General features: G+C 48.9%; 1 protein-coding gene across 4 annotated transcripts; it reads left to right on the forward strand.

Moving 5' to 3' along the window:
- Window positions 1-1915: 1915 nt before the first annotated feature.
- On the forward strand, window positions 1916-23202 carry FAM107A (family with sequence similarity 107 member A). Of its 4 annotated transcripts, none has more exons than XM_010980943.3 (4): window positions 1916-2048; window positions 18039-18213; window positions 19955-20111; window positions 20626-23202. In XM_010980943.3, the coding sequence occupies exons 1-4, from the start codon at window positions 1970-1972 to the stop codon at window positions 20731-20733; spliced, it is 519 nt and encodes a 172-aa protein (XP_010979245.2). In that variant the 5' UTR covers window positions 1916-1969; the 3' UTR covers window positions 20734-23202. The 4 variants fall into 4 exon arrangements, with proteins under 4 accessions (XP_010979245.2, XP_031326505.2, XP_031326506.1 ...); XM_031470645.2 differs by lacking the exon at window positions 1916-2048 and adding an exon at window positions 2391-2613; XM_031470646.2 differs by lacking the exon at window positions 1916-2048 and adding an exon at window positions 11381-11518.
- Window positions 23203-23526: the final 324 nt, after the last annotated feature.

Consider the following 23526-nt stretch of genomic DNA (forward strand, 5'->3'; position numbering starts at 1 on the left):
GGCTCAGGTAAGACAGACCCACCTAGAACTCCTTGGGGGTGCGTCCAGTTAATCTTTTTGTAATGCTCTGTAGAAGCACATTCCTTAGTCATAATTTTTCTGAACCCTCACCTTGTTCAACAGCTGGCTTGGTTTCCCCCCTGGAGTAAAAGCTTTGGCACCATCTGGGTTCAGATTCCTGCTCCACTATGAACTTGTTACATCATCTTGGGCAAGTCACTTGAGCCTTATTTTCCTCATTTCTAAAAAGGGAGTAACCATGCTTGATCAAAGAGTGGGTTAAATGAGATAAATGGTATATGAGATATAATTTCATCCTCTGAAGAATGGATATGGGATAGTGAATGGCAAATGTCTGGCATCATGCCTGGCACTCATAGTGGCTAGTGGTTTATGGGAAACATAATCACTTTGGCCAACAAATGAGGTACCTAAAGATCAAAGTGTGTTACTTGGGTCCTTGGGACTCTGTGGTGACAGAGACCTCTGAGTCAGAGCAGAGGCTGGGCCTGGGCAGTGGTCAAGGGAGAGCCAGAGACAACTTGGTTGGCAGTTGACTGAGGTGGTACCAAGGCTGGAAGGGACACAGAGGCCAGAGGAGGCGGTACTGTGTGGCCGAGGCCCCAGTAGCCAGCTCAAGACTCTCTGGTGCACAGGCACAGTGTTAAAAAGAAGCTACCCAGTACCTTGGACAGCTCCAAGGGTCTATAGATTTCAGGGGCATTAGTTTTGTGGGTGGAGATCTGGACTGGGTGTTGGCTCCTCCAGCTAACTCTTTGAGCATGAGCAATTCAACTTGTCTCCCTAAGTCTCAGTTACATCCTCCCTAAGGTGACATCCTGGGTGGGATCTTGAATGGGATTCCTACATTTATGTTATCATACCTACCTGTTAGGGCTTTTGTGAAGAGTAAATGAGATAACAGAGAGGCAGCAGAGTGGCCCATGTCTGAGGTCGGACCACCTGACAGTATCCCAGCTCCACACTGTGTGGCCTCAGATAAACTGCTTAACCTCTCTGAGCTTCAGTTTCCTCATCTGTAAAATTGGAAGACTAATAGACTTGAATTCATAGGATTGTGAAGATGAAACAAAATAGGACATAAAGCACACACAAGTTTTTGTTTTAGAAGAAACAGCACAGCACCAGACACAATAGACAGTCAAAATCATCAGTTTCTCAGATCTTCCAAACTGCCTGGTTTACTTTACCCTTCCCTTCATATTTAGACTTCTGGTTGGGCCTCCCCTTTCGGGATGTTAAAGGGATTTCACAAAGCCAGAGAAATCAGTCCTGTGGAATCCCATGGAGCTGCTACTACAACTTTCTTCCCCCCAGTGAAGCCCTCTGCTTCTCAGTATCACCCACCCCAGGACGCCTTGGAATACATTTTTTAAAATGCCACTGTACTAAGAGACTGTACTAGCCACTGTTCTAAGAGAGAGAGATACAGATATGTGTTGGTTGCCCTCACAACCCTAAGAGATAAGTATTATGGGTTGTCCCATTTTACAGATGAGAAAACTGAGACTGTAAGGTTAGATAATCAAATCGTGGGGTCACACAGCTGTTAATTAGTGGCGCTGGGATCTGATCCCAAGGTTGGCAATTTAGAACCCCACACCTGCTTGTAGTATTCAGCAAGCCAGCAGCCAGGTAAACAGAGAAGAATAGGTAGGAGTCGGAGGCTGGAAATCAGGATGCTGGGTTTTCGCCTTGGCCCTGGAACCCCAAGGCCTGGAGTCCTCAGGCCAGATACTTACCGCGCCGTATCTCCTGCCTGGACGGAGATACCTGCCCTGCCCCTAGCCCCGGTCCCTCCCCCTCCAGCCGCCGCTGTAACCTGATCCGCGGCGGGGTTTGGACCTCGGTCACGGTCTCACGGAGGCGGAGGTGCTCCGACCCGGGACTGTGCTCCGCCGTGAGCTCCAGCCTGCAGCAGCCGCTCCGCAGTCCGGCGCGAGGGCGCATGGCACAGAGGCTGGGCGAGCGGGCTCGGGGGCCCGCCGAGGCCACGGGGCTCTACCGGGCCGTGCTGCTCAGGTCGGGTAAGTGGGGGCAAAGCTACCCGGCCCCTGGCCTCGGGGAGAGCGCGGGAGGGCCCTGCGGGCGCAGCGCTCTCAGCGCCTGGCTGGCTAGCTCTCCGCTAGGCTCCTTGGTCCTTCTTCACTGCTCTGCTTTCCTCCTTTCCTCCCTTCTTTCATTCTGTTTAGTTTTTTTCTTCTTTGCTTGCTTTGATTCCTTCTTTCCTTCCTACGTTTGTCCTTTTGGGGATCTTCGCTTAGAGATCTTCCTCTGTATGAGTACACACACACACACAACTTTCCTGATGGCTGAAGTCCTGCCAGCTTCCACCTCTTGGCCGGCCTCTTAGGCAGCGACTCGGCCCGCGCGCGAAGGCGTAGGTAGGCGTGGGAGGACGGGTAAGCCTGGTCCATGCGGTGGGGCGCAGCGAAGCAGAAGCCCACTGGTGAAGGGCTACTGACGTCCAGTGACGGGAAAGGAGGGCAAGACACAGGAAGGCGAGGAACTGTTTTTCTTGACGTATGCATTTAAGGAGAAAAAGATTTGGAAAGAAACAATGGGTGCTGATTTTTGAGGATGCCAGTTATGGTAAGTGTTTTCTTCCTATGTGTCTTTTTGCTCATTTGCTGGAAGCATATATTACTTTTCTACTGAGGACAATAAGAGATGTATTTGGGAAAATGAAACAAACTTAATATACGGTCAGTATAAACATAATTTGGAAAACGCAGGGACATAGAAAGAAGAAAAAGAATGCCCACAGTAAGCGTTTTTGGTGTTTCCTTCTGGACTTTATGCTTGGATAGAGACGTTTAGAGAAGGTGAAAATCGGTCTCCTGCCGGCTCCCTGCCAGTTGAGGGCACGTGATTGGAAGATGCCAAGGGGCGTGGGCTCACGAGGCAGCTACCCTCTGCTTTGGGCAAGGAACGCACCCCACGCAGTAGTCCTGCCCGCAGAGCCCCGCAGCCAGAAGCGCGGGGCGAGCTGCCCCGTGGCCCGCACGCCGGCTGCTCTGGGACCCGTTGCCTTTCTTACTTACTGAGACTGGCTGCGCCCGGGAGAGATCCCGCCGCGGAGTTACTGCTTGGGAACTTTGAAACAAGGGTTCTCTACGTCCAAAAGCACTATCTGGCCAAGACTTGAGGACTGGTGGCGCCTTCCTGGGGGAGGGTCCTAGATCGGGCTGAGCCAGGGCAGGCAGAAAGCCAGGAGCTCTGTAACTCGAAGACGCTTATTTTAAACACCGGCTCCAAACATGTCCCTACAAAGTACTCTTCACATGCGTCTCTATCTTCTAAGATTAGGAGAAGGTATCTCTAAAATCTGAAGATCCTGTGTTCCCTCTAACCTGGAGTTGCAGCTACCAGCCTCACTCAAAGGGAAACATTTTTCTGGCAACACATCCAGAACAGCAGACATACCAAGGTCAGTCCAGGGGCCACATACTTGCCCGGTAACTGTACCACACAGCTACAAGGCAGGAAGGGAGCACGGGCGGGTTCCTGGAGCCTAGTGGAGGGAGCATTTACACTGTGCTAGGCACCGTGTCACTGACTCAGTCTTCACAATTCTGCAAGGTCACTTGTCATCCCCATTTAATAGATGAGGAGACTGAGGCTCTGAGAGTTTAAGCAGCATGCCCATGGTCCTGCTAAGGGAACTTTTCTATCCCACTAACGGGTAGAAGACACATTCAAACTTCGGTCCATCTATGCCAAGTCTGCACATCCTCGGAGTATAGTAATAATGGCAAATAACTGCTAGTCACTAGGTACTGCCGTACTCTTGGCCAAATGCTGTACATCTGTCATGTCATCAACTTCATTCATTTATTCATTCAGCCAATATCTACTGATCGCTATTATGCACTAGGCCCTATGGAAGGGCTGATAAGTAACACAGATATGTCCCTCTTCTCAGGGAGGTAAGTAGTATTAACCCCCATTTGAAACATGAGGAAACTGAGGCTTGGAAGGCAACATGACTTATTTGAGGTCACACAGCCAATCAAGGGTAGAGTTGAGATTCAAACCCCAGGCCATGTGCCCCTGGACCAGTACTCTGGCTGTCTCACACAAGAAAGAGCAAGAAGTAAGAGAAGGGGTGAGGACCCAACTGGGCCATTGAGTGAAAGAGGCAAGAGCCCCCTTCCATTAGAAGCCCCCAAGGACGGGATTATAGAATCAAACCCAAGATGGCCGCCTTTTTCATTTACAGTAGCCTCAAGTCATGCATCAAGTAATAGTAACAATTTCAGAAAGTGTTTCATTCCAGATTATTTTTTAAAAAATTTCTCAGTATTAAAGTGACACATACTCATCATGAATATTTTGGGAAATCGAGAATAAAGTGAGGAAGCCTTACACATAATCCCACAAACCATAATCAGCCACTGGTAACACTGGGCCTTTGCTCTGCAAGGTGTGTGTGTGGTTGTGTGTTTGTTTTACATTGCTGAGACTGTACTGGCTTTAGTCTTTAATCCCACTTTTTTCACTTGGATGAAAATCTTACTGTTTTTAAGTGCATTATTACATTAACTGCTACCAGTTTGGAGCCCTGATTCTGTGGCAGGCACTGTGTGGAGGGCTTCCCATGCCATATCTCCTTTATTCCCATGCCCCATTCTAGAGATGAGGAAACGGGAAGTTGAAGGTCACCTAGCTGTCCAGCAGTAGAGCCAGGATTGGTATCTAGGTTGACACCAGAGCCCATGTTCTTAACCACCGAGCTGGAAGGGTCACCTCTGGGGAATAATAACTCATGGCCACGAGGGGAAAGCTGTGCAGTGCTGTAGTAAAAGTCCACCTGAATTTCATTACCTGCATCTTACCTGGAGCTCAGGCCAGGTTCCTGGCAGGGAGGGAAGCGTCTCTTGGCTGCATGGACCGAGGGACACCTCCCCATGTCTGTGGGCGTCAGCAACTGTGCTTCTCTGACCCGGATGGGCAGCCATGGCTTCTGTCCCTGCCTGCCAGGTAGGGTTGCCAAGTAAAATACAGGGCACCAAATTAAATTTGAATCTTGGATACACGATGAATAATATTTTAGTGTAAGTATGTCCCAAATATTGTACAAGTATGCTTACACTAAAAAATTATTTGCTTATAAGAAATTCAAATTTAGCTGGACATACTGCCTTTTTATTTGCTACATCTGGCAACCCCACTGCTAGGAATCACGGAAATTTGCTTGGTTTGACAAGCCGTGGTCTGCCCAGGTTCCCCTCTGCACACACACACACACACACACATACACACACACACACACCCCCTTCCCCATGTCTTGATCGACTGTTCATTTCTTGACTGGCTACAAGTGAGTTAAAATATGCTGGAAGTTGGGGTACCCCAGGGTCCTTCTGCAGCTAAGAGACCAGATTAACCATGCCTAATTGCAGCTGGGTTGAAAGCCAGCTTTCTGAAACAAGACTCCTAGTTCTTACCCACTCCCTCACAGTTTCCTGTTTTCACGCTTGAAATCCCTCCACTGGGTAAATTCTTCCTGGTTCAAACTTGTTGTAAAGGCAACTCTCATTCTTTTTATAATCTCTCCACGGATCCCGTGACAAGTTTTTCGGCCAGTACAGCTTCTCCCGCCATGTCCTTTCAGCAGAGTATGTTGTGGGTGGGAGGAAGATTGGATCCTAAGAAATGCTTTGTCAGTGGCTTCTCTGAAATCTCACTGAGACCTTGAAAAGGGGCCTTGGAGACTTAGACTGAATACAGGGCTGAGGAGGAAGTTTTGAGTTGCCATGGAAACTTCTTGTCTGATGTTTGTGGGCTCAGATAAGCTGCTCCAGGCGCCTGTCAGCTTGGAGAAAGGGAGAGCAAAATGAAAGGAAGAGGGTTTTGGAGTTTTTTAATGCAAGCTGCAGCCCCAGCCCAGTATAGATGGAGGAGAATTCCTCAGCTCCCACTCACGACTTCCTCTCCTGGTCTCCACTACCCTCTTGCATTTAGCTCCTCTGGTTCCCAAGAAAACAAACTTCAAAGGGACGGGAGGGGAGTGGGGGGAGTGTGCTCAGCCTTTGGGATCCCCCTTCAGTCTTCCATGGGGCCGAGCAAAAGTTCGCATCCCCAGACCCCTGTATTCCAGAGTCCTGCCTTGCGGGAGAATGGGAAGACCTCCACGGAAAGCCACACAGACCAAGGCAGGAGGCAGCAACTGAAGCTGAATTTGGCCATTACCTGGAGTCAACTCTTAAAAGGCTCATTTGCCCAAAAGGCCACTAGTTCCCAATATGCACAATGTACGTGTCTGAACCAGATGTGAAGCATAACCTTAGCTTGTTGGAAAAGGTTACTCCTTCCTGTGTTCTTATCTCTGTGTTTTTTTTTTTTCTAACAAAGGCAATATATACTTGTTGTTTGTTTTTTTGAAGCCACAAACACTACAGAAATATTGTGACAAAGAAGGGCCTACAATTTTATGCTATAGAATAGTGAATAGTGGTTCTCAGGCTCCTGAATATAAACAGATCCCCCGGGGGACATGTTAAAAATCCTGAGTCCTAGGCTCCCCCTCATAGGTTCTAATACAGTAATCTAGAAGCATGGCCCAGGAATTTCATGTTAACACTCTTTGCAAATGATGGCTGGTAATGACACTGGAGGTACGCTGATCCAGAACTGACCTCCATTAACTGCTCAGTGTATGTGCCTCCAGACTGGTTCTCTGTGTATACACTTTTTTATCTTGGGCAGGGGAAAGGGTAGAGGAATCAGACTGGAGATGATTTTGCAGTTTGATTTTCTTACCAAACATGTAGTGGGCATCTTTTGGGGGCAATACACAGATGTGCTATTGACTGCATCCCATTATGGAACTTAGCATAATTTCTCACTCATGAGGTATGGCTTGGGATCCGGTGGCTGCTGAGCTCATGCACAGTTACATGCACACATGCATGAACACAGCCAGCAAGGGGGTGCTGTTCCAAGCTCAGGGGTATGTGTCTTTGGTGTCTGGTCAACAGCAGTTATTGGGCACCTGGGTACTGGGACAGGAATACTGAAAAGAATAAGGTGAGGCCTCTGCCGCCGGCTGGCGGTCTGGTAGGTGAGCCTGATGGGTGTGGACACGGGGTGGACTATGAGAAGAGCTTTAGTGGAAGAAGTCCATGAGTCCCAGCTGCCTGGGGAAAATGGCACCCAACCTTGGGGGATTCCTGCCCAACTCTTTGGCGGTCAGTTGCTCTGGGGCTGCCATCAGTCTTCTAACAAAGGGAATGTGTTTCTTCTGTATAACACAGGGAGCTGTATTCAGTATCTTGGAATCACCTTTAATGAGGAATATGAACATGAATATATATATTTGTGTGCATGACTGGGACACTGCTGTACACCAGAAATTGACATATTATAAACTCACTGTACTTCCATTTAAAAAAAAAATTTTAAAGGGGAACACAAAGTGGGAATCGGGGGCATTGCTGACACGAGGACTCAAGTTCGTTTCTCTGGAGCGAGCTGGACTGTGGCATCTGTCTGCCCCAGGCTGTGGGCTTTTGGCAGTCCTCCTGCCCAAGGATCCCTCTTGTTCCTCCACCTGTCAGGACACTGGGACTGGTTCAGACAAGCCACTGTGGGCGCTGGGAGATGCCCCAAATACTAGTCGTTTGCACAGTGGGACAACACGTGGGTGGAGACCAGGGGCAGCGAAGAGTGTCTGACAAGAATCTGGTGTAGTCTTCCACTGTCAGAATGCAGTGAAGTTAAGCTGCAGCAGGATGCGAAGCTGGGGGAGGCACCATTCAAAGTACAGTGAGCAGAACAATTTAGGAAGAAGAAACAAAAAAGAACACACATTGTCTCCAGAAAATTGTTTTATATCAGAGAATTTGTGACCCTGTAAGTTGAAGTGGCTCTAGGATGGCAGGCTGGACCAAGGATCCCAGGACATGCAGACCTGTCCCTGACCCCTCTTCCTTCCCTCTCCCACCTCCCTGCACGCCCAGCACTCCAGCCCCCCTGGCCTCCTTCCATCACACCCAGCCCGTTCCCACCCTGGGGCCTTTCCACTAGCTCTGCCCACGCCCTGGAATGCTCTCCACCTCCCCATTCAGGCCTCCCAAAGGTCCCCTCCCCACTGTCCACCCTTCCTAAGCTCCCAGTCCCTCCTTTTCACCTCGCCCAGTCTTGCTTTCATCATATCTTAACATTTTCTTCTGTCTCCTTATTTTTCTGTCTAAACCTCACCTCGAATGTAGGTTACCTGAGCACAGGGACACTGTCTCATCACACAGTATCGCCAACAGTTGGAACAGTGCCAGGAACACAGTACTCAATAGAAGTTCATTAAATGAATAACATAAAGGCCAAAGAGGACCGAAGTTGCATTTTTTATTGAAGTATAGTTGAATGACAATATTGTTAGTTTGAGGTGTCGAGCAAAGTGATTCAGTTATAACATATATATGTATATATTTTTGCAGATTCTTTCCTATTATAGATTATTACAAGATATTGACTATAGTTCGTTGTGCTATACAGTAAATCCTTGTTATCTATTTTATATATAGAAGTGTATATCTGTTAATCCGAAACTTCTAATTTATCCCTGCCCCCTTTCCCCTATGGTGACCATAAGTTTGTTTTCTATGTCTGTGAGTTTGTTTCTGTTTTATAAATAAGTTCACTTGTGCTATTTTTTAGATTCCACATATAAGTGATATCATATAATATTTGTCTTTCTCTGGCTGATTGACTTAGTATGATAATCTCTAGGTCCAAACATATTGCTGCAAATGGCATTATTTTATCCCTTTTTATGGCTGAGTAGTATTCCATTATATGTATATGTGTGTATATATAAAACACAGCTTCTTTATCCGGTCATCAGTTAATGGACACTTAGATTGCTTTGTGTCCTGCCTATTGTAAACAGTACTGCTATGAACACCGGAGTGAGTGTATCTTTTGGAATTAAAGTTTGTCTTTTCCAGTTTTGTCTGGGCAGATATATGCCCAGGAGTGGGATTGCTGGATCATAAGGTAACTGTTTTAAGGAATCTCCATACTGTTTTCCATAGTGGCTGCACCAAACTACATTCCCACCAACAGTGTAGGAGGGTTCCCTTTTCTCCGCACCCCCTCCAGCATTTATTATTTGTAGACTTTTTGATGATGGCCACTCTGACCAGTGTGAGGTGATACCTCACTATAGTTTTGATTTGCATTTCTCTAATAACTAGTGATGTTGAGCATCATTTCTTGTGCCTGTTGGCCATCTGTAAGTCTTTGGAGAAATGTCTATTTAGGTCTTCTGCCCATTTTTTGATTGGGTTGTTTGTTTTTTGATACTGAGCTGTATGAACTCAAAATATGTATCTATTTTGAAAATTAAGCCCTTGTCAGTTGCACTGTTTGCAAATATTTTCTCCCAGTTCATTGACTGTCTTTCCCCTTCATTTTGTTTATGGCTTCCTTTGCTGTGCAAAAGCTTAAAAGTTTTACTAGGTACCATTTGTTTACTTTTGTTTTTATTTCTTCTGCTCTGGGAGACTGATCTAAGAAAACATTGCTATGATTTATGTCAGAGGATGTTTTGCCTATGTTCTCTTCTAGGAGCTTTATGGTATCATGTCTTATATTTAAGTCTTCAATCCATTTTGAGTTTATGTCTGTGTAAGGTGTGAGGGAGTCTTCTAACTTCATTGATCTACGGGCAGCTGTCCAGCTTTACCAGCACCACTTGCTGAAGACACTGCCTTTTCGCCATTGTACACTCTTGCCTCCTTTGTTGAAGATTAATTGACCGTGGGTTTGGAGGTTTATTTCTGGGCTCTCTATTCTATTAATGTATATGTCTTTGTGCCAATACCATGTTGTTTTGATTACCTGTAGCTTGGTAGTATTGTCTTAAGTCTGGAAGGGTTATGCCTCCAGCTTTGTACTTTTTCATCAAGATGCTTTGGCAGTTCGGGGTCTTCTATGGTTCCATATAAATTTCAGAATTCTTTGTTCTATTTCTGTGAAAAATGTCATGGGCAATTTGATATTAGAGATTGCATTAATCTGTAGATTGCTTTGGGTATGGCCACTGTAACAATATTAATTATTCCAATCCCAGAGCATGGGGTATCTTCTCATTTCTTTCAATTATCTTCATTCTCCTTTACCAATGTTTTATAGTTCCAAACGTGTGAATATTTCACCTCCTTGGGTTATTCTAAGGGGTGTTTTTTGATATGATTTTAAATGGGATTGGTTTTTTGCTTTCTTTCCTGACACTTCATTGTTTGTTAGTGTAAAGAAATGCAGCAGATTTCTGTATATTAATCATGTATCCTGCTGAATTCATTTATCAGTTCTAACAGGTTTTGTGTGGCATCTTTAGGGTTTTCTATACATAGTATCAGGTAATCTGCACATGATAACTTTACCTCTTCCCCTTTGGATCTGTTTTACTTATTTTTAGAGAGGGCCACGGTTAACTGGTAGATGCCAGCTTCCTTCCTAAGGGGATTAAGGATGATGACAAAAGCTAGAAAACACTTAAATAATTTCAAGTGAACACTGATTCTGAAAGGAGGAGAATGCCTCTATTATCTGTAAACACCCACATTAGCCTCCAGCAGCTACACATTCTTTATTTTCACATTCACACAGACTCATTGAGCCAAGATCTGTGGAACGCAGTTCCTTTCCAGGCACAGTGCTGCGTGCTGGGGCCCTGCTGTCAGATCGCAGTGAGTCTACTTCTCTCTGTAGGAAAAGCATAGACTACATGCTTTCACTAATGTCATCTCATTGGAGTTTTCTCTCCACCGCCCTGTTGTTTAAGACCACCCTCCACCTTTGACAGACACAGAAACCAAGGCTCAGCAGAGGCTGACACAAGGGCCATCGTGGCCCAGAGCCAGCCAGCTTCTGCTCCCCTGCTCTCTCCTGTGCAACGTCCTGTTGGCTTCTCTCTGAAGTTCAGGGTATCAAGTAAGTAAGATAGATGGAGTTTTTGGCCTGTCAGTGGATGACCTGGAACTGATTCAACGTAGTTTCTTTCCCCTCCTTTTGCACTGAGCGCCGTTTTCTCTTGAGGAGTTGGGCACTGCAGCGGGAGGCTCGGCTCCCCCTCCATCAGGGAAGTACCGGGATGCATTCCTGCTGACCCTCCCGTTAGAAGCAAGGGAAATGCCTCTACATGAGCTGCCTTGCTCAGAACAAAGCTTGGCATGTTCTTATTCCTCAACAGTCTGACAAAATTGGTGTTTATTTGTGCCTCCCGGCATGTGGCTTGGACACGGTGTTCCGCATCGGGGAAGTGGCCGAGTACCAAGTGCAATACCCGTTACTATAGCAACAGTTCCTTTTTATTGATACCAGAATAAACAGGAATGCGGAGCTGCCTCACTCGTTGGCACAGATCATCCCCAGGGCTTTAAGAACCGCCCTTTAGAGGCGGCCCTCCTTGCTAGCCTGGGACTCTCCGGTGGAGTGAGGACCCAGACACACTGCGCCCGAATTCCCGTCCCAACAGCACAGCCGAGAAGTAAGACCATTTCTCTTCTGTCTCACCTGCTGCTGAGCTGGGTCTGGTGCCGGGAGGAGGGCGCACCGGGGTGGGGGTGCTGTCAGGGGAGCAGAGTTCTTTGAGCCCAGGTACCGGGGCTACGTCCCCTCTCTGTGAACTGACTCGGGTGTGCCTCTTGGCACCCTGGGTTTGGGAAAAGGACAGAAGTGCAGGGAGTGCCTAGACTCAGCCCTCTGTTCTTACTGATCTGTCTTCTAAATCCTGAGATGACTCTGAAGTCATGTATGATGTGACCTCACCTAAGTTCACTGTGTAAGGCTTGTAATTCTCTCACCTGATGGAAAAGGGCCCGAGTGCTGTGGGTGGCACAGCTGAGTGGGCGGGCGGCTGGGCTCAGATTCTAGAGTCTTCGTTTGCTGGTTGTGTGACCTGGGAAAATCAGGTGCCCCCTCGGAGCCCATCTCCTCCTCTGTAAAATAAGGTCTCGGTAGTACCTACCTCCTCTGTTGTGAGGATTTCAGGAGGTGGCTGTGAGGTGCCGAGCGCAGGACGCGCACATGGGGAGTGCGTGGTTATGTCTCCTGCTCACCTTTCTGGGGGATTTGGCTCCGGCACTTTGCAGTATGAGGCAAGGCTGGGATTGGGCCAAAATTCAGGGGTTATAGGATTGTGCACGTCACTTTTAGAAACTGCTTCTAAACCTAGCGGTTTCTCAGCTGTGAGGCAGCTCCAGTACCTTTGTCTCTGGTAGGCTTGGATCCTGAGTGGCTCTTAGCTCTGTTGGTGGTAAGTCCCGCTGGGATCTCACTGCCAGAGGCACCGTGCCACTGGTGGTCAGCACGGATGTCTGGTCTGCTGGCATTGTTCCTTTGTCAAATGCACAATACTCTCACTAAGGACCTCCCGTGTCCAGCCCTGGAACTTGCTATGGAATTGACTCGAAACCCTGAGTGCCCACTGAGACCTTACAAACAAGGAGGTCACAGCGGACTCAAGACAAAATATTCAGAAAGTTTGTCTTGAGTCATTTTCTCATGGTGTAGGGAGGCTGCACCCCAATGGACAGCAGCTCCGACGGGGCTTCCGGGCATCGGCCATGGGCGGCTGGAGATCTGGAGGAGGCTCTCAGATGCACTGTTCCTTGGTTGCTGGCCAGTGAAATAGGAATGGGCACTTTCCCCACTGGGCGGAAAAAAGCAAGAAGGGTTAGGAAATCCAGCGGCCACGCTTGTCACTTGTACTGAATGCCTCTTTCTCCTTCGCCAGAGTTATTCTAAAAGCCTCTCTTCTCCTCTGCCCCTCCACTCCATGCAATGTTGATCCAAGGAGATCCCGAGTTGTGTTCTGAGCCCAGCAGCTTGAACAGTAATGAGGAACAAAGGCAGGGGGAGGGAGGGCAGAGGAGTGAAGACTTTGACCAACACCCCCAGAAGTAAAGGCCACCAGCTGGTCCCCTCCTAAACAAAGACCAGCTGTGGGCAGACAGGCCTGTGGATTCTGGCCTAAGGCCAAAGCTGCTGGGGCTCCCTGCTGAGAGTTTGTATTTCGTATGGGATAGGAATCCTCTGGTTACCAGGCCTCCATTTTCTCATCTATGAAACAGGCTCACACTGCCTCTTGAATGGGGTTTCTTGAGTGTCCAGAGAGAGAAGAGGGATGTAAACCTGCTTTGTTGGCTGAAAGACACTTTGCATCTGGAAGACAGTGGAATGGTGGAAAGAGCACAGAACTTGGAGTCTGAAAGCTCCAGCTTTGCCATTTGTTTTGTGTATCTTTGGACAAGTAGCTTGGCCTCTCTGAGCCTCAGTTTTCTCTTTTAGGAAATGGGAGTAATAACACCCTTGGCTCCCTCCTGGGGCGATGAGATTCAGATGGAGGTCAGTGAGCCTTTATCAAATGTCACGTGCTCAACACAGGTCCCCTCAGGATAGGAGGACCACAGGTCCCCTCTGGTGAGCATCACTGCCAGGCACTGGGCTGAGCACATCACACACATTACATCATTGCACCGTCCAAACAGCCCCGTGAGTAGGTTTTAGCATTATTTCCACTGTGTAGGGACTCAGGTTAAGCTATTTGCCCAAGGTTACATAGCTAGGAAGGGGTGCCGCCATGATTCAAAGCCAGTCTGTCGCCTTCAAAACATCTGCCTAAACCCCTTTGCTTTACTGCCTCATGTCATTTGTTAGAATTGATGCCACCAAAAAGACAAAACCAGAACCACCAGGGCAGGGGAGAGCCTTCGACAGCTTAGGGTTCCGTAGCTGCTCTCAGGATGCACTGGCACGTGGGTCTCTCCTTATTGCTCTCCTTTGCCCGAGGGGCAGCAGTGTTTGGTTTCAAAGCTGCCCCCCTAACATTAGCCACACATGCCCTAGTGGCTGGGAAGCTCAAGCTGGGAGCAGTCAGCGATCCTAGCTGAGCCCTGCCCAGCGTGGGGCTTCTTGGGGGGAGCTGTGGGACCTCTTGCATCATCAGCAGAACCAGGGAAGAACCAAGCAAGAAGCTCCCAGTCTCTCCTCTGATCTATGAATTACCACCCCCAAAGATGAGGTCAGCCCCACATCTTAAGTGAGAATTGCTTGCCCATTGCCCATTGTACACGCAAGACACTCAGTTTAGCTGTCACCTCAGGCTCCCTCGACCCCCTTCGCTCCACTTTAGCTTGTTCCGTCTTCACAGCATCTTGACTTCACAGAGGAGAAGGGTCCAGGAGGTTAAAGACCCATGGCCCATCCAAGGTCATACAACTGCTAAGAACTGTGACCTTACTCAGACCAGACCTGCCCGTGATAGCCAGGCCAACCAGTCAGCTGAAAATCACTCAGACTAAAGCCAAGAAGCCTGATTTTTTCTTTTTCTTTATATATATATATTTTAACTTCATGATTTATAAAGTTGGTTGACTGTTGGAATCACCCCGGGAGCTTTTTAAAATCCCAAAGGCCAGGCTGCCTCCCAGGCCAATTAAATCAGAATCCCTGGGTAGGACTCAGGAATTAGAATTTTTATAACTTCCTCTGGTGATACCAGTATGCATTCAGGGTTAAGAGTCACTGATTTAACCAGTAGTTTTAAGGAGAATGAGAACCTCAATCAAAAACTAGAAATGGGATTTTTTAATAGTGATGGTTAACAGCTAATGGGGTGGCCACACTGCAATTCCAGGATCCCCACTCAGTTTCATCCACAGGAGTGGGGCCCTGGAGTCGTTCGGTGCACAACCTGCCTCGCTGTATGTAGCGGCCCTGGTGGCCAGGACTTACGGAGTCCTAGACTCAGTGCTAGGCACTTGCCGAGCACCATGCAAGTATCACCTCACGAAGAAGGGTGCTGATCGAGAGCAGCTGTCACACCTACTCAACATGACGGTTCTCGCGGAAGCGGCCGTACACAGTAGGTAACGGGGGTAGGGCTGTGTTCGACGGGGACTGGAGTTGATCCAAAGGCTGTAGTTTTTGGACTCCTGCTGCAGAGGGTAGGTACACCTGCCCAAGGCTGGGCAGGGACTGAGCCGACATTCACTCAGGGTCTATGGGCTCCCCCATCCATACACCTCAGCTTCGCTCAGCTTTTCTTTGACAACCAGGGAACGATGTTCACTAGGACTCAACTTTCTCCTCAATCGGCCTGTCCTTCCCTGCCAGCTCTTCCTTGGGGCATCCATATTTTTCTTTGCACAGATGACCTTACGCTTACATTACCTCTGCCCCATCAGGGTCACTTTCCCAAGGGGCTTGGATCTCTCAGGACACCCTAGCTGGAGAGACCTGGCCCAAGCAGCCTGGGGTGAGGGGAGTGGGGCGGAGGACTTGCCCCAGAGCAGCCACTGACCTTTTGGGGTGAAGGTCCTCACCTTGGCCAATCAGATGTTTTTCCTCTGGAATTTAATGGGAAAGACAGAGGCTGCCCATTGGAAGTAAAAGAAACCAAAGTCATATAAAAAAAATTCCCAAAACCTGCTGGAAGCACCCCCCCGCCCCACAGAGCTGCGAGAATGACCTTTTAAAACTCAGGCGCAATCTTACCCCTACTTGCAATCACCCGTCCACCCTCACTCGGGACACTCTCCCTGTCGCTCCCTCACGCCACTGCAGACACACTATGCCTTTTTGTTCCCTGAACAGACCAAGCTTGTTCAAGGTACATGAGTCACACATGCTGATCCCTCTGCCCCACACAGCCTCCTTCCTTCTCAATCTTCAGATCTTAAAGGTCACCTCCTCAGAGAAGCCCGCCCGCTGCACCTGGCTGAATGAGGGTCCTCCCGGTTCCTTGAGTCTGGGCAATATGCAGTCATTGATTTGTGTTGGTTTTTGTACCTGTTTGCTGTCTGCCTCCCTAGTAGAAGGTCAGCTCTGTGGAGGGGGAACCTTGCTTGCTTAGTTCATTTCTGTGTGTCCAGCATCTACTACCATACCTGGCAAATTATAGGAACTCAAACATTGTGGGATGAATGAATAATTGTATTATTATGTACTTTTTCAATAATCGTTCCTGTTATGGTTTTCTGTACTTATTTTGTATCTGGCCACATTATTGAATTCTCTCATTAGTTCCAGTTGCTTCTCTGTTAATCTATTTCAGAATTCTGGGTATAGAGTGATACCTTATGCAAATATTAATTCTGCCTTCTTTCCTGAATTTATATAATTTCTGTTTCCTGCCTGATCGCTTTGGCAACACACAGTTGTTTTAAAGATGGTGTGACTGATAACAGTTATGATGCTCTGGAAGGTTTGGGGCACACAGGGACTAAGGGCAGGCCGCGTGGGGAGATGATGGCCTGCATGGGATGAGTCCTGAGGGCATAGAAAGGTAAGTACGTAGCTGAGAATTACTCAGTTAAGAGACCGGTAGACTTGATAATGGGAAAAGGCAGCAGCAGCGGAAAAATCTCCCCAAACTCCAGTGTGATTCAGGGTATTCAAATGCAGTGGCTTTCAGACACCTTAATCTCACAGACTAAAAAATATCTACATTTTTAAAGGGGGGGACTGATATAGCCAACTGTTTATTTTGTCAAGTGCCCATTTTTAACTATCAAACACTGCCAGAGTCATTTTTTAAGGTTGGATACAGGAAGGATATAACCTGAAAAACAGCCTTACAAAAAAAAAGGAAGGAAATTAATTAGAATTCTCATTTTAGAAAGTTTTGAGAATGTGAATTCAAGAAAGAAATAGCAACTGTGTCTCTAGGCTCTGACACTTAATTATTGTAAGATATTTTGGACGTAGCTAGATTAACACTTTTTCCAATTTACACAGCATCTTTACAAATTAGGTCTCACTTAGCCCTCCTAAAGCGCCCTACAACAGGTAATAATAGAAATGCCAAACGTGTCTGGCAAAGCATAGTCCCTCCCCTTTGATGCCTACAATCCCCGCGGGTCACCTTGCAATTTACATGCCATCAAACCACCCTCCTTCTGTGTCTTCCAACCCCATGGTGAGCTATTACTCACTTCCAGGTTCTTGCACAAACCACCATCCCGTCTAGTTTACTGGGAGAACCCCCGTTCATCGGGGGAGAATAGCTTTCATCCTTTTCCCAGTGGGAGGGAAGCAGTGACGCTCTGTCCACAGGCAACATGGGGTTTGGTGGTTTTTAAGAGGGAGACTGAAGCCTGGTGGGTGCAGTAGGGAGACACTGGTTCCCCAAGACCCTCTCCGAGCCTCAGTTTCCTCACTGCACAACCTCAGAGGTCTTATTATCAATTACTGACAAATATTTATTGAGTGCCTATGATATACTAGACAAGAGCCTGCCAGAGTCTAGCAGCCAGTACAGGCTCAACCTCAGACAAGCAGGAGTCATGCAGGGGGCAGAGCCAGTGATTTTCACTCTAAATACTCTGTGCAGCTAGTAGCCAGGCTGTGTCACCCCATCGAGACTTTTTCTCAAGACGTCTTCCTCTCTCCCTCTCACCCACACTCACTCTCAGACTTGTTTTTGCACACTTCAAGGATAGGGAGCCAGCTCGGAGAGGAGGGAGCTGTTCTGCTCACTCAAGGAAACTGACAAATTTCAAGCTACTGTGGTAGAACTGAGGCCATCGAGAAGCCAGACATCTACATGAAAGATGACAACCCTCCCTTTGTGATTAGACATAGCAGTCCTGGGGTTTCACACACTCCTCCTCCATCTAGTGAAAGGCTGGACCCGTCCACGAGGGAATGTGGAAGTATGGACAGGGAAGTTGCACAATAAGAGGGTGCTTTTTTTCTGATAGGAGCTCATAAACAATTCTTTTTACAGGAGGGAGAAAAATGGTTTTCAAAGTCAGGCTAAAAACATTTGCACGTGTCAGCCCATCCTTTGTGACCAAGTCGCACATCATTGTGTACAGGTTCAAATATTTCCATCTCACAAGTGAGGAGACCCAGGCTCCCAAAGTCAGGTAGGCTGCCTAGGGCTGTGCAGGAGTGGGTGGCCAAGGTCCATCTAACACCCAACCCTCGCCTTCTCCTGTGCCCCTAGGGATGGGGGAGCCTATGCACCCAGCTCTGACCAACTCCCCCGTCCATCCCTACAGCCTCCATGTACTCAGAGATCCAGAGGGAGCGGGCGGACATCGGAGGCCTGATGGCCCCGCCAGAGTACAGAGAGTGGAACCCTGAGCTCATCAAGCCCAAGAAGCTGCTGAACCCCGTCAAGGCCTCCCGGAGCCACCAGGAGCTGCACCGAGAGCTGCTCATGAACCACAGAAGGTGGGAGCAGAGCTCAGCTGCCTCAGCCTGGCAGGTGCCTGGCTGGCCTGCTGGGGCCTGCGGAGGTGCCCTTCATGGAAGGCAGGCCCGGTAGTCAGCCTGGGGCTCCTAGAGGCTGGGGGGGGGGTGGTCTGAGGGTGCCCTGCATGGTCACTAGCAGACACTGAGAAGGTCCACAGGCCCTGTTCTCACACCCAGCTGCCCCCCTTTGCCTGCCCTCCATTCACATTTACTGTGTGTGAGGCACCATGCCCGGACCTGGGGGGACAAGAAGGAATAGGACCCAGTTCCTGCCCTCACAGAGCAGGTGGGTGCTTTGATGGGGCACATTTGATGGGGGCACAAATGGGCCTGGGACCCCTGAGGAGGCCACTGGGAGGGCTCCAAGATGAGTTCCTGGAAGAAGTGATGCCTCTGCTAAGGCCTGAAGGGTGGGCGGGCCTTAGCCTGGCAAGCAGGTGGGCGTGGCCGGGGAGGAAGTCTGTCCCCAGCAGCTGGAGGAGCACGTGCGAATGGACGGGAAACGGGAGTAGCTCAGAGTGGCTGGAGCGAACTGTGAGGTAGGCCCGAGGAGACTTGTGGACCCTCGGTGTGTTACAGTCCTGGAGGGGGTAGGAGTGGAGCAGGGAGGCCAGGGGGACACAACGAGAGGCAGTCTTGGACTGGGAATTGCCTCCCTGCTCACCAGCACCAGGATGAAGGCCGCAGCGCCTTCGCAACTCCCTCTATTGGCCGTTTTTGGTATTGGCACAGGCTGTGATTTTCTTTCAAGTTTTCAGCTCTGTGAAACATACCTCCTTCCAGTATCATTTTGCATCTTCGATGTTGTCCCTCCCTTCCCTTAGTACAGTTATCTCTCTGTATCCGCAGGGGATTGGTTCCAGAACTCCCCACGGAAACCAAAAGCCACAGATGCTCAAGCGCCCTATATATAAAAGGGCCTATTACAGACGGCCCTCTGTATCTTTGGAGTCAGCCAATCACTAATTCGCTTTGTGGAAATGGAGGACTGTGTATTACAACTATTTTCTCAGATTGCCTTTTAGAGTCATCCCTTGCAATGTCCAAAAACCACCACAATTTAAAAAAGGCCTAAAGACAAATCAGAGAAAATACTTGCAATATAAATGACAAAAATTAATATATATGTATCTCTTTTAAAAAAACCATCAAGAGAAATTAACACAAGACAGGTATGGTTAGTTCGCAAAAGAAGAAATGCAAATGGCTGACAAAAATCTCAAAGTCTGGTCCATGTGACTAATATAAACAAATGAAAAGCAAGTATTTTTTGCCTACCAGATTCTCAAATATAGAAAGATTGACTAGTAGGGACAAATAGATGCTCTTGTACCCTGTTGACAGAAGTATAAACTGGATAACCTTTTCTAAGGGGCAGGTGGAAATATGTATCCAAAATCTTTTAAAAGAGCCTGACCCAGCAATTCCACCTCTAGAAACTTAACCTGAGAAAATAACCCAAAATACCTCAACACCTGGGCTCTGCAGTTAGGCCTGGGTCTCCCTCAGCCCCTTCATAGCTGTGACTTAGACTGATGTCTTAAGTCCTAGGAGCCTCACTTCCTGTCTCTGTATAATGGGACAGTGATGGTTCCACCTCCCGGGACTGCCACGAGCGAGCGTTGCATGAGTTAACGGTGTAGGCTGATGTCACTTCAGGGTGCAGCCCTGACTGGGGTGGGGGGAAGTAGGAATCTCCTAATGGCTCCCGCAACCCCAGGGGCCTGGGCGTGGACAGCAAGCCGGAGCTACAGCGCGTCCTTGAGCACCGCCGGCGGAACCAGCTCATCAAGAAGAAGAAGGAGGAGCTGGAGGCCAAGCGGCTGCAGTGTCCCTTTGAGCAGGAGCTGTTGAGACGGCAGCAAAGGCTGAACCAGGTGGGTTGGGGGTGGGGGGCCCAAACCCAGCCCGCGCCTCCTCCAAGATTGTCTCCTGGCCCAGGGAGGAGCTCTGCTTTTGGCCACAGTGGACAAAAAGGAGCAAAATGACAACTCGACCAGGAAACCAGCCCCGGTCTGAGTCCTCATTCTGCCGTTCCCTGTGCTGTGTGCCTTTGAGCCAGTGGCTCCCCCTCTCTGAACCTCCGTTTCCTCATTGGCCCAATCTATTGTATGCTGATTCTGATTTCCTTCTCACAACTGCCCTGTGAGCCCAGTAAAGTTCCCATTTTAGAGATGAGGAACCTAGGGCCCAGACGAGGTAAGCAATTTGAATCAGGTGTCAGGGAGAGCACATAGTCTCGTGCTCTGTCCCCCCAGGTACCAGGATGGTGGCAAACCTGATCCTGGTTCTGTTTCCCCAGAGAGGACCCCCAGTCCAAACCCAGTGGCTTTTGAGAATGGGAATTCCCATAGCCCCCACCTACTTCGCACCTGCTTCTCTCTCCTTCAGCTGGAAAAGCCACCAGAAAAGGAGGAGGACCGTGCTCCCGAATTTATTAAAGTCAGGGAGAATCTGCGCAGAATCGCCACACTGACCAGTGAAGAGAGAGCGCTGTAGAGCTGGAGCTCCAGCGCCCTCTGCAGCCCGCCTTCGGCCCCCACACCCTCTTCCAGCCCTTCTGTATCTGGCTGCCCTGGGCCCCCGCCTTGGCACATCTGTGATGTTCACGCTGGCTCCTGTAAAATGCATTTCCCCAAGAGGGCCAGCTCCACCCCTCACCCCTTCCCCCCAAAGCTGGGGGCTTCTCAGCTCCCAGGCTTTTCCCTCTGAGCACGCATCTCTCCTGCTCCAAAAAGCCCCGGCGAGGAAAACTTTTACAAGGCCCCTCTCCCGAAGGGGCTTCTGAGCCCTGCGGAGATTTTTCTGGCATTGTTGAGAGAATGAGGCACGGCCCATCTCTGGCTGAGCAAGCCCACCATTCTGCCCAGGCCCCATCGGGCCCTCCTTCTCTGGGCAGCCCCGCTCCCAGGGCTCAGAGAACTTCCCTGCAGCCAGAGGTGTGGCAGCTAAGCAGAGCATCTCACGCCTGCCTGGAAAGCCACCGAGGGGAGAAGGGGTCAAGTGTATCTGTCCTGGGTGAGGAAGGCTCCTGTAACGCCAGGTCAAAGCATACTTACTAACCAACCAGCCTTTCCCCCCAACCCACGCCTTTATTTTCTCCTCTACCGCCCTCCTTGTCCAGGCCTTGCAACCACACCAAGCCAGGGCTGTAGCCTTCCTGCTCCTAGAAGCCTAGAGCAGTGCTTCTCAAAATCTATTGTGCCTCTGAATTACTGGGGATCTTGCTAAAAGACGGCTTCTGATTCAGCAGGTCTGGGGAGAGGGCTGAGATTCCGTATTTCTGACAAGCTCCTCGGCTGCTGGTCCGAGGACCACACCTTATGCAGCAAGGCTCGAGCATCCAGGGGTGGTAAATATTGGAAACATCATGCCTAAAGCCATCTCTGCCCCTCAATTCCCATGGACCTCTACCCTGGAGGCTCCCACCTACCTCCACAGCCCCAAAGCGCTCTTTATTTTCCACGCCACCCCAGGAACCCCGGGCCTAGGATGACTCTGGCCTAGCAAATTCTGTTATGTGACCAGGGATGTATATAATTGCCAATCTGCATTCCTTACCACACTGTTATGATGCAATTCTAGCAAAACCGCCCCCCCCCCAAAACAACCTTTTTTTCTAAACCTTTTCCCAAAGCCTCTGAAGAGCAAATACACAGTGATTACTGTAGGTTTTTGAAATTTAAAAGGAGTTTGAAGCCTCCCACCCTTACATACTGGCCCCACTGAATCCCCATTTCCAGCCTCTGCACCTGAGACCCACCCTCTTCTTGGTTTCTGTCACCTGGGCCAGCTCCACTGAATCCACTCCTTCCTCAAAAATTCCTTCCCCCATGAGACCAGATGTTTTAACTGTTTGCTCCTATCCCATTTTTAAAGATTTAGAGACTAAACCAAGCCTGTTTCTTTTTCCCCTGAAGAATAAAATACCTGCCTCTGATTTCATAAACTCATCATTCAAGGTGACAGGGCCATACTAGAAAAGCACTTCCTTTCACCCCACTCCCTCCACCACCCTCCATCCCGCCAAGACTGCCAGAAAGAGCTGCCGCTGAAATGCTGTGTGATACCTGGAACAAAGGTGGGAGGAAAGGCATCATCCTGGTCTTACCCCGAACGGGGCGATTGGAGGGTGACCAAAGCCATCCTCTTCCTGTGTGTGATGTAAGCCATGGGCTGTGAATATGGACAGGCTGTGTGTGTGTGTGTGTGTGTGTTGAAGTTGAGCTTCTAAAAGGCTCTTGAATGTGACGGTCTTAGTGAGAAGGTGGTAATGCTGTTTTAAATGTCTGCCAGGCGAGAATAATGCTACAAATGAACAGTCCCTAAATAAAGACCCCTGCTTCCCCAAAGTAGTCCTCAGGGTCTCTGTTCAGACATGTGAGAAGCGAGACAGAGCACCTAGGATGGTGAAGTCCCTCCAAGGGAATGCTCGGGATTTCACTCAGTGGGCCCCAGAGGTGCTCCAGAGAGGTGGCAAGTCACTGGAGACAAAGCCCCCAAAGGAGACGGGAGTTCGAGTACCACACTGTCCCGTGGAGCCACAGCAGACACGCTTGTTCACTCCCCAGTGATCAGCCCCAACTCATCTCTCCAGCCCCCTCCCACTATAGCAGCTGTAACCCAGATTCTCACTGTTCCAGCCTCCTTTACAGTTTGGGGTGACCATGTGACCAGGTATGGCCAGTGAAATTTAAGAGGAAGTCTAACAGGGGCTTTTTAGGAAAGCTTACTTTTTTCTGATAAAAGAGACAGATTGGGTAACACCTCCTTGCCCTTCCCTTCTTCCTGCCTTGATTGAGGACGTGATGCCTGGAACCACAGCAGCCATCTTGCTACAATGAGAAAAAAGGCCAAGAGAATCTCACAGACATTGTACCTACTGTCACTTGATCAAGCCAATGCCAGCAGCCATCCTCCTCTATAGAATTCTTGTAAATAAAAATAAAATCCTCCTTGTTTAAGCCATTGGTGGTTAGTCTCTGTTACTTGCAGCCAAAAAGCATTCCTGACACCAGAAGGCCAGCCCTGCTGCCCAGAATTACCTGTAGTCTGTACTGAAAATCCAAACCCTCTTCCCCATCAGAAACCTATTGCATCAGTATCCCCAGCAGCGATGATGGGGATCTTTTTCTACACCTTCTCCATCTAGCCTGCATGGCACCAGTCTGGTATTTGGGCATCACTAATACACACATCATTCAGTAAGTATTTGTTGAGTGCCTGCCCTGTGCCAGGAAGCATGCCGTGTGCTGGGACAAAACAATCTGGATTGTTGCAGTGGCCTCCTCC

The sequence above is a fragment of the Camelus dromedarius genome, chromosome 17 (genome assembly GCF_036321535.1).
Source record: "Camelus dromedarius isolate mCamDro1 chromosome 17, mCamDro1.pat, whole genome shotgun sequence".
NCBI classification, from domain to species: domain Eukaryota; kingdom Metazoa; phylum Chordata; class Mammalia; order Artiodactyla; family Camelidae; genus Camelus; species Camelus dromedarius.

Excerpts from the sequence above, each read along its gene's own strand:
- FAM107A (XM_010980943.3), top strand. The coding sequence starts at position 1,970 with ATGGCACAGAGGCTGGGCGAGCGGGCTCGGGGGCCCGCCGAGGCCACG. Across the intron at positions 2,049-18,038 it reads GGCCGTGCTGCTCAGGTCGG|CCTCCATGTACTCAGAGATC; the intron begins GTAAGTGGGGGC and ends CCATCCCTACAG. Across the intron at positions 20,112-20,625 it reads GGCAGCAAAGGCTGAACCAG|CTGGAAAAGCCACCAGAAAA; the intron begins GTGGGTTGGGGG and ends TCTCTCCTTCAG.